The sequence below is a fragment of the Asparagus officinalis genome, chromosome 5 (genome assembly GCF_001876935.1).
Source record: "Asparagus officinalis chromosome 5, Aspof.V1, whole genome shotgun sequence".
Taxonomy (NCBI): Eukaryota; Viridiplantae; Streptophyta; class Magnoliopsida; order Asparagales; family Asparagaceae; genus Asparagus; species Asparagus officinalis.
The window spans coordinates 103,144,249-103,155,193 of NC_033798.1; the positions used below are offsets into that span (position 1 = coordinate 103,144,249).

The following is a 10,945-nucleotide window of genomic DNA, read 5'->3' on the forward strand; positions in this document are numbered from 1 at the left end:
AGGAGAGAGAGAGAAGAAACATTTATTATACATGTAGTAGATGATAATCAGATTTATGTTATTTCAAATACTTACAATGTCAACTCAGAAGCACCCGCTTGGATTTATAGCGGCTCGACTTGTCGAATACAATCCTCAGATTTACTGATGGCTTGCATGAAGTTATTGCATTCGGGATGAGAAGAGACTTCGGAGTCCCTTTGAGCATTACAAATATTGAAATTGCTTTTCATGAAATAAAGCAGAAATTCGTTCCCACAGCTTGTCCTTCTTTTGATTAGAACCCATGACTGGATCTTGAGATATTTCGAGCCACGTGGCGCATAAAATTTGGTCTTCTTCTTGTAAAAAAGATTTTCCACGACTAGATGCCATAATCTAAGGAGGAATGTAAAGAGTTATGAATATAGAATAAGAAGAGTTGTGGTGGAGATATGAAAATTGTGCAAGTATTATATAGGAATCAGATATAGAGAGTCTCCAACACCAGGAGAATCCAATGTGGGAAGTCTCCAACACAAAAGGAATCTAATGCGGGGGTGAGAAGCCAATGCTGAAAAGAATCCAATGTGGGGAGTCTCCAACACGAAAGGAATCCAATGTGGGGGGTCTCCAACACTAGGAATCCAATGTGGGAAAAGCCAATGCTGAAAAGAATCCAATGCGGGGAGTCTCCAACACGAAAGGAATCAAATGTGGGTTGTCTCCAACACCAGGAATCCAATGTAGGGAGTCTCCAACAAGAAAGGAATCCAATGCGGGGAGTCTCCAACACCAGGAGAATAGAATGTGGGGAGTTTCCAACACAAAAGGAATCCAATGTGGGGGTGAGAAGCCAATGCTGAAAAGAATCCAATGTGGAGAGTCTCCAACACGAAAAAAATCAAATGTGGGTTGTCTCCAACACCAGGAATCCAATGTAGGGAGTCTCCAATAAGAAAGGAATCCAATGCGGGGAGTCTCCAACACCAAGAGAATCCAATGTGGGGAGTCTCCAACACAAAAGGAATCCAATATGGGGGTGAGAAGCCAATGCTGAAAAGAATCCAATGTGGGGAGTCTCCAACACGAAAGGAATCCAATGTGGGGGGATGAGAAGCCAATGCTGAAAAGAATCCAATGCGGGGAGTCATATTATATAATGACATTACATCCATCTCTAAATAACTCACAACTTATATGATTATTTCTTTAAAAAACTTCTTCATCAATGAACTATGAAGCCGGACCGTCACATCTACCTTCTTCTTCTTCTTCTGACGACGACGAAATATTTTCTTAGTACATTAAAGATTAGGAGGAAGATATGATACAATGGGAGAAGGAAGATGAACTCTTAGTTCGCGTACATGCCTCTAATAATAAAATAATGACTTATCTCTCTCAAGAGGCAGAGCGGCCAAAGCGTATTGGCTCAGTTCCTGGTCATTTGGTGATCAATCGCGGGAGGGAAGAAGGTAATTCTCGACTTTACCATGACTATTTTTCTGATAACCCTACATATGGTTCAAAACTATTCCGTAGAAGGTTCCGGATGCACAGGAGTTTATTTCTTCGTATAGTCGAGGCGGTACGTGAGCATGACAACTTCTTCGTACAAAAGATGGATGGTGTCGGCAAACTTGGGCTATCAACTTTACAAAAAGTTACATCGGCATTTCGCATGTGGCGTATGGAACATCAGCAGATAGTACTGATGAATATGTTAGGATCGGTGAGTTAACTGCAATTGTATGTTTAAAGAGATTTTGCAGAGCAATTGTAGAAGTATATGGAGATGAATATCTGAGGACCCCCAATGTCGACGATGTTGCAAGGTTATTGCAAAAGGGCAAAGAAAGAGGTTTTCCAGGAATGTTAGGAAGTCTAGACTGTATGCATTGGCAATGGAAAAATTGTCCAACAGCATGGGCAGGACAATACTCAGGTCGTCATGGAGGTCCAACCATTATTCTTGAGGCAGTAGCATCATATGATCTATGGATATGGCATGCATACTTTGGCTTACCAGGATCCAATAACGATATTAATGTATTGCAGTCGTCTAATTTGTTCGACAATCTATCACAAGGTATTGCTCCTCCTGCTCATTACACAATTCAAGGAAAAAATTATGATGTCGGTTATTATTTGGCCGATGGCATATATCCGAAATGGCCAACACTTGTTCAAACCATTTCTAATTCCGATGATAAAAAGAAACAATATTTTGCAATGATGCAAGAAGCATGTCGAAAAGATGTTGAGCGGGCATTCGGTGTTCTCCAATCACGATTTGCTATCATCAAGGGGCCAGCCCGTTTTTGGGATAAATGAACTCTGCATGATATCATGACTGCTTGTATTATAATGCACAATATGATTGTCGAAGATGAACGCGACGAGCAAGAAGATATTATCATTTCAACTCCACAAACAATTCCAAATGCTGAAAATATGGAAATAACAGAAACTGAACGATTCCAACGGTTTCTTGCTCGACATAAGAGGTTGAAAAACAAAGAAGCTCATTTTGCACTTCGAAATGCATTGATTGAACATTTGTGGGAAAGACATAGAAATGAAGCGATGTAACTTTTTTTACTAATGAAATAATGACTTTTTCATTTTTAATTACTTGGTTCTTGAAATTTTATATTTCAATTAATATTATTCAATATTAGTCTCATTTTGAAGGTATCGACAAAACATTTCCAACTGTAAAACTTTTATTTAAAAATAATTAGTAGAAATAAACTTATGTTGATTTTAAGTTGAATATCTAAAAATAATTAGTTAGTTAGAAGGGTATTATTGTTATTTTGTAGGGGGAATAGTGAAATGGAGGGGGGCTGCATATTTGGAGCAAAAACTCCAAATATGCAGCCGGGTTCAAGATTTTGCAGCCGGACTCCAAAAATTGGAGTCCGGTTGGAGCTCAACCGGGTTGCATTTTGGAGAAATGCAGCCCGGTTGGAGCTGCTCTAAGCGACGAAGCAGTGTTAGCCCCCGAAAGCCCAACGGCAAGAGCAAAGGGCACGGTTAGCCCATCGAAGATGCCGATGATGGAGTCCCAAGCACGACGTCTCCCAGCTAAGTGGCTTCTCCATGTGGTGCTGCAAGAGTTTCTCTGTGTGATTTGAGCGCGGGTGGGTAGTCGTTGTTGATGATGAAGGGGCGATCGTCACAGATGAGGAGGGGGGACGATCATGGTGGGGTTGAAGGGTCAGCGAGAGGGAGGAGATCGAGGGCGTTAGAGACAGAGGCCACGGTGTTGGTGTAGTTTGACGAGTACAGGAGCTGAAGGACCGCCACGTGAGAGTCGAAGCGATGAAGATGATCAGAGGCCAAGATCTTGTGAGTGAGGTGACGTAACGACACCCCGGCAGACGGAACGGCTACGATAGGATCGAGAGCTGCCAGCGTCGGAGAGGAGGGCGAAGAAAGGTAGCAAGGGCAGGACCGGAGGGAGAGGAGTGGAGGAGGAGAAAAAGGATGCAGCCGGAAATGTTTTTTTGGATTAGGGCGTCTGCTGGAGAGAACGGAGAGAACAAAGATTGGGGTTAGGGATTTTAGAGGGGGCGGGATTTTAGAATTTGGGGGAAATTTTTGGGGGGAAGCGGGTTAACGAAGAGAACGGAGGAAGAGTAATGTTTTATTTAGGGATATATTTAGAGCACCAAATTTTAGACTATGTATTGAATATGTGATTTATTATGTAGCTATAATTAAATATTTAATAGATTAATAAAATTTAAATTTCTTATTTCTTATTTTTTTGCAATTTAAAAATAATTTTTTAACTCATAAAAAGGATTAAAAAGTAAAAACAAATTAGAAGATAGTGGTTAAGAAATATTTACTTTTTGTTCGGGGAAAATGAAATAAACTAATAAAAAGTCATAAAGATATATAAAAAAACACTAACAAATCTTTAATATTTCAAAATTAGTCACTCAAATCATGAAAATTTCTATTACATCCCTCCAATCATCACAATGTCTACAATTAGGTCCTTTGGTTAACACCGATTAGATTTAAAGAAATATTCCTTTAAATCTGACTATTATTACTAGTTTTCCATAACTTTTAATTATAAAAATCTAATCCGTTTGGACCTAATTGACCCGTTAAAATATAAAAAAAATCAAATCCATTAAAAACTTCTTTTTCGTATCCAACAGATATCATCTTCGCTCTATCTTAATTTTGACGGCTCTTTCTCCTCTTAACCTTATAAAAACTTCAATCGAACTTTATCCAAACTATTTTCATCTATTTCTTTAGTGATTAAATCTCATTTAGCTCCTCTCAAATTCATTAATGATGTTTGCTAGCTCAAGTTCATTCATAAATGAAGCCAAGAGTAGTGGAGGTCATCAAATCTACTAGCATAAAGAATAAACGAAAATAAATTTTAAAATGATAAAAAAGGTTACATGTTCGTAACATGTATAACTAAAAATGATATCCTCCTTGGTATCTCACCATTTTCTCATCATTTTCACTTTTCGTATCATTTTCTATAAACTAATCAAAGTCGAAGCCAAAAACTCACGAATAGTTATCGAATATCAAAGTATATTTATTCTGCTAAAGAATTTAATTTTCAAGTATTGTTAAAATTCATAAATAAAAATTATTCCTTTATATTATATATATGATGTGTATATATTTAAATCAAAATTTAATTAGAAAATAAATTTAAGATTATTTGAGTCTAAAAATTGGTATATAAAACTTAAGTATAAATGATTATTTGATTAAGATTATTTAATATCTAAGATTATTTGATTTTTGTTTCTCATCATTTTCTCTAAACTAATCAGAGATGAAGCAAAAAACTCACAAATAAGACAATCATGTATGCAATAATACAAATAATAGCATATGATCAATTTTAAAAGAATATTTAATAAACAAACGAATCGAATATGCATTTGGTCAAATTCAATCATTATCGAACTTGAATGTGTTAAATGAACTACCGAATCGAATATGACTGAATAGTTATTTGAACAATTATCGAACTATTTGTTAATTATTTGGTTTATTTACATACCTAGATGTAGCAATTTACATAATTGGGTGGACTACTTTTAAAATATTATAGATTTGAGGGACTAATATAAAATTAATTTTTTTTTGTGCGGGCCACTCCTTAACAATGAGATAATCAATCACTAATGTTAATTTTTTACGATGAGCACATTAGTATTGGCAACGAAATGCATCCGTCGCCAATGAGTATTGGCGACGGATTCGATCCATTACCAATGAGTATTGGCGACGGATCGAATTTGTCGTTAATGAGTATTGGCGACGGATGCGTTCCGTCGCCAATGAGTATTGGCGATGGAAAAACATTGATGACGGGGTTGTTCCCGTCGTTAATATTTGTATTGACGACGGATTCGAAATCCGTCATCAATACCCCGTCGCCGATGCCTAGTTTTTTCACTAGTGCAGTTTGTTTTTGTTTCAGGCAACGATGCCCAATTACTGATTGCTATTCTGGTTTGATCACATTTATATTTGGGCCAAATTCAATGAAGGGCCGAGTCAAATATGGCCTTCACATCGCTAGCCTACAATAGAGCGTGACCTTTAAGTTAAGGGTATCCCATGAGCTGAGCCTGACATTTTGGGTACAAAATTTTAAGACTGTAAAGGCTGCGTTTGGATGTTTCACTCATGTATATTTCTAAATATTTTTTTTCTTTAATTAGAGAACTGCACTGCCTTCACGTTTTGGAAGGAAATAATCCCTATATTTTATGCATATTTTGTTGGATTTGGGTGTATCCCAAACCTATCTGTAGGCGACGAGCTCGAGTTGAGCTCTGTCAGGCAAGCTCGAGGCTTGAGTAAGACGAGCTCGAGCATGGCGCAGGCGAGGGCGAGATCCGAAGGCGAGCTTGGGACTCTGCAGGCGAGCAGCGGGCGAGATCCAAGCGAGCTCGAGCGCTCGTGCTTCAGGCGAGGTCGAGCGTGGGCATGATTCAGGCGAGGTTGAGGCGCAGGTGAGCTCGAGCGCTCACAGACAAGCTCGCAGATCTCTCAACAGTGAATTTGAGGGGAGATTTTAAGAGAAATTAAAGAGAGAATTGAAAGGGGATTTAAAGAAGAGGGTTATTAATATAGCTACAGTAACAAACTTTTATTTGTTAAGGGATCTCAAGTTTGAGAGTTGCTCTTGTATTATAATTTCTTGTTGATTAATAAAAAATTAATTGTGTGGCTCCCAAGAACGTAGACAAGTTTGTCGAACATTATAAATCTAGGTGTACTTTTTTCTATACTGCGGGTTTCACTATTAAAGGGGTTTAGCGTAGCCCATGTATTCCCCAACAGCTGGTATCAGAGCCTGAAACGATTTAGAGGAAGTTAGATTCAAGTGGGAGGGATGGTCACAGATGAAGGAAAGGTGAGATTAGAGAAGTTTGATGAAACAAATTTTGGATTCTGGAAAATAAATATAGAGGATTATCTGTATTAGAAAAATCTATATCAACCCCTTTCAGGGAAGAAGCCGGAGTCTATGAAGGAGGATGAGTGGAACCTTCTAGACAGACAAGCCCTCGGAGTTATCAGATTGACATTAACTCATAATGTTATGTTCAATATTATGAAGAAGAAGATCACAACGGGTCTTATGGTAGCACTCTCAAATATGTATGAGAAGTTATCAGCCACGAACAAAGTTCATTTGATGAGGTGGTTATTCAATCTGAGAACGGCGGAAGGCGCGTTAGTAGCACAACACCTCAATGAACTCAATACGATCACAACCCAATTGAGTTTAGTTAAAATTGAGTTTAATAAGGAAGTTCGAGTGTTGATCCTTTTGTCTTCCCTACCAGAAAGCTGGAACACTACCGTCATGTCTGTGAGTAGCTCATTGAGAAGCAACAAGTTAAAGTTCGACGACGTTCGTGATCTGGTTCTCAGTGAGGAGATCCAGCTGAGAGAGTCAGGTGAAGTTACAACCTCTTCAGTATTGCATACAGAGTCAAGAGGTTGAAATTCAACCAGAGGGAACGGATGAGGCAAATCAAACTACAAAGGTAGATCAAAGGACAGGAGGTCCAAGTCAAGGAATCCAAGCAACAGCTCGAAGGCTATCGAGTGTTGGAATTATGGAAAGACCGGGCATTACAAAAATTAGTGCAAGAGTGCACAGAAGGAGAATGAGACGAAGGCAGAGGTGAATGTCACTTCCACCTCAAGAGGAGACGATGAATTGATATGCTCTTTGAAGAGCAAGGAGGAATATTGAGTATTAGATTCAGGAGCGTCGTTCCATGCTATTTCTTAGAAAGAATTCTTTAAGAAGTATGTTTCTGGAAATCTTGGATATGTATACATTAGTGATGATCAACCGTGTACTATTGTGGGCAAAGGTGTAGTGAAAATTAAGTTGAACGGGTCAGTATGAGAGCTGAAGGGTCAGGCATATTCCCGATTTGAGAAAGAACTTAATATCTGTAGGCTAGTGGGCTGGCGAATGATACACTACGACTTTTCATGATGATGATTGGAAGATCTCAAAGGACGCAATGATAATTTCCATAGGCAAGAAGACTAGTACCATGTATATGACAGCAGGTGCATGTTGTATGATCTCAGTTGCAGTAGGCAATGAGACTTCAAAGCTGTGGCACCAGATACTCGATCATATGAGTGAGAAGAGGATAAAAATCATACACACAAAAGGAAAACTCCCAGGACTGTAGTCCGTGGAGATGGACATATATGAAGAATGCATACTTGGAAAGTAGAAGAAGGTCAGCTTTTAGATAAGTGGCTGAATCCCCAGGAAAGAGAAGCTAGAGATCATTCACTCAGATGTTTGGGGACCAACCACCACCGCGTCCATTAGTGAGAAACAATACTTTATGATTTTTATCGATGATCACTCTCGGAAAGTGTAGGTCTACTTTCTGAAGCATAAGTCAGAAGAATTTGAGGCTTTCAGAAGATGGAAAACCATGATCGAGAATGAGACCGGTCTGAGAATAAAGAAGCTCAGGACCAATAATTACGGTGAGTATGAAGACACCGGATTCAAGAAGTTCTGCTATAAGCATGAGATCAGAATGGAGAGAACCGTGCCGAGCACGCCTCAGCAAAATGGTGTAGTTGAGCGGATGAACAGAACATTGACAGAGAGAGCCAGAAGTATCCGTATATAGTCAGGTCTATCGAAGCAATTCTGGGCAGAAGCGGTCAACACAGCAGCTTATTTAATCAGCAAGGTCCATCGGTTCCATTGGAGCATAGAATACCAGAGGAGGTATGGTGCGGAAAAGAGGTAAAACTCTCACATCTTAAAGTTTTTGGTTGTGTAGCTTAAGTGCAAATAAGTAATCAAGGCAGGAATAAGCTTGATCCTAAGTCAAAGAAATGTTTTTTCATTGGCTATAGTGAAGATGAGTTTAGCTACCGTATTTGAGACAACGAAAACAAGAAAGTGATCTGCAGCAGAGATGTGGTATTCAACGGGAATGTGATGTATAAGGACATGCATAAGAAAAATGACTCAGAGAGAGAGTCAATATTTGTAGATGCAGATGATGTCTTGAGTAACCTCTCGGAAGAACCTAATGCAGAAGGTCCTCAGCCAGAAGAGCTTGTTAGATAGAATGGTGCATAGGAGCCCGACGCACCAGCTCCAATATTGAGAAGGTCTTCTCAGCCTTGTGTGTCCAACAGGAGATATATGAACTATATGTTGCTGATAGATAGAGTGGAGCCTGAAAGCTATGATGAAGCTTGTTAGAGTGGAGATACGAGCAAGTGGGAGCATACCATGAAAGATGAGATAAAGTCTCTCATCTGAAACCAGACGTGGGAACTAGCTGAGTTACCCACAGGTAAGAAGGCACTCCATAACAAATAGATGTACCGGATGAAAGAGGAGCAGGATAGCTACAGAAGATATAAGGCCCGGCTAGTTGTCAAAAGGATTCCAGCAGAAGAAAGGAATTGACTACACCGATATTTTTGCTCCCGTAGTGAAGCAAAATACTATCAGGATAGTGATGAGTATTGTAGCTATTAAAGATTTTTATCTCAAGCAGTTGGACATGAAGATGGTGTTTCCTTACGGAGATCTAGAAGAGAATATATACATGCACCAGCCAGAAGAATTCTCAAAAGAAAAGAAGAACCTGGTGTGCAAACTCAAGAAGAGCTTGTATGGCCTGAAACAAGCCCCAAGATAGTAGTACAGAAAGTTTGACGGCTTCATGCACAAGGAATGTTTCCAGAAGTACAATGCCGATCACTATTGCTACTTCAAAAGATATCAGTCCAATTATATCATCTTACTGATGTACGTTGATGATATGTTGGTTGCAGGTACAGATATGAGGACATCAGGAGTTTGAAGCAACAACTATCAAAAGAGTTTGACATGAAAGACTTAGGTCCAGCATAGAAGATCATTGGAATGCAAATCACGAGAGACAAGAAGAAATGGTTTTTGTAGTTGTCTCAAATAGAGTACATCAATCGTGTTTTGCAGAGATTCAATATAGGCAACGCCAAGCTATTTGCGTCAAAAGTTGATATTTTCATTGTTATTGAATCTATTACAACTTCGGTTGTTACAACAAATTCAAATAAAAGTAAAAGTTGATCTTTTTATAAGATCTTCTTACACAATAAAATAAAAAAATTACAACTTTATCAAACAACACACAGATCTTATTTATTAGTCTCTGTGTGCGTGAGATCTTTGCATGTGCTGGGGTTTATCCGTGGACCACCTACAGATCGGATCCGGTTGATAGAAGGCTAAATGTTCCTTGTTTCATAAAGGAAACAAGAATAGAAGTAATAATCTCGACCAAGCAATATTACGACTCTTCTCGAGATCAAGTCCAAGCCTGATCTCAAGGAATGGGGGATGGGCCTTAGATCTCTTTAAATCCACTCTTTATGCACAGGAAATCGCCAAGATCTGCTAGCCTCCTCTGAAATTCATGTTCCTTGGCTCTACAATTTGATAGCACCTCGCCCTCTTTGATAAAAATTTGCCCCCTGAAAGAAGGCACAAGTCGTATATTTATAGGGCTTCGGATGCAGGGTATTTAAATAAGAATGAATAATTTGGCCATATCTTCTATCAATAATAGCCTAACCATATTTGTGGATGATATCAAATCAGTTGAAAACCTCTGGAATGAAGAAATCCCGAAAGAATCATCAAAATACACGTTTTCGGGCACCGAGGCATTTCTAGGAGCTGGTTAGTCCGGGGTGACCCGCATGCCACACTTCGCTGACTCGCTTTCTCACGTTAACCGATTTTAGCAAACCCTCAACTATCAACTGATGTGATGAGCCTTTACCGACTACCGTTTGAGTCGGGCTAACATGCGGATTGTTCAAGTCCATTTCACATGTAATGTTGTGCTAAGAGAGTTAACTCTCTTAGTGCAACGATATTGAATACGTAAACTTCGTCTTTCTTACTTGAAAAGACGGTGATGTGTGTCAGGCGTAGAATTTAGGATTTTTAGTAAACCCCCAGCCTTCAACGGGTTTGATGTGCCTTTACCGATTACCGTTTGAATCGGGCTAGCATATGACTTGTTTAAACCTCTTTTCACATGTAACGTTATGCTAAGAGAGTAAACTCTCTCAGTACTACAATATCGAATACGTAGTCTTCACCATTGTTACGGGAATAGGCTACCCGACAGCATGGGTTAGATGTAAACTTATCTCTATTTAGGAATCGAGATAAACTCCCACAAGATAAATTTTGGTGTCTTTTTCACACGGCGAAAGACTAAATCGGCAACGCGTGTTAGGCACTGATTTATCCCTACTTAGGATTCGAGATAAAATTCTCCGTGCATGTAAAGCACGAATTTTGGTGTTATGAATAGCAACTTGTCATAATGTCGAATATGTGGGCTTTTGTTCTTTTTATGGTCAAGAACTAACCGGCAAC

At 39.1% G+C, this 10,945-nt stretch overlaps 1 protein-coding gene across 1 annotated transcript; it reads left to right on the plus strand.

The window, feature by feature from the left end:
- On the plus strand, positions 1,370-2,316 carry LOC109842277. The gene is made up of 2 exons (XM_020411175.1): positions 1,370-1,457; positions 1,685-2,316. The coding sequence occupies exons 1-2, from the start codon at positions 1,370-1,372 to the stop codon at positions 2,314-2,316; spliced, it is 720 nt and encodes a 239-aa protein (XP_020266764.1).

Excerpts from the sequence above, each read along its gene's own strand:
- LOC109842277 (XM_020411175.1), top strand. The coding sequence starts at position 1,370 with ATGACTTATCTCTCTCAAGAGGCAGAGCGGCCAAAGCGTATTGGCTCA. Across the intron at positions 1,458-1,684 it reads CAATCGCGGGAGGGAAGAAG|CAGATAGTACTGATGAATAT; the intron begins GTAATTCTCGAC and ends ATGGAACATCAG.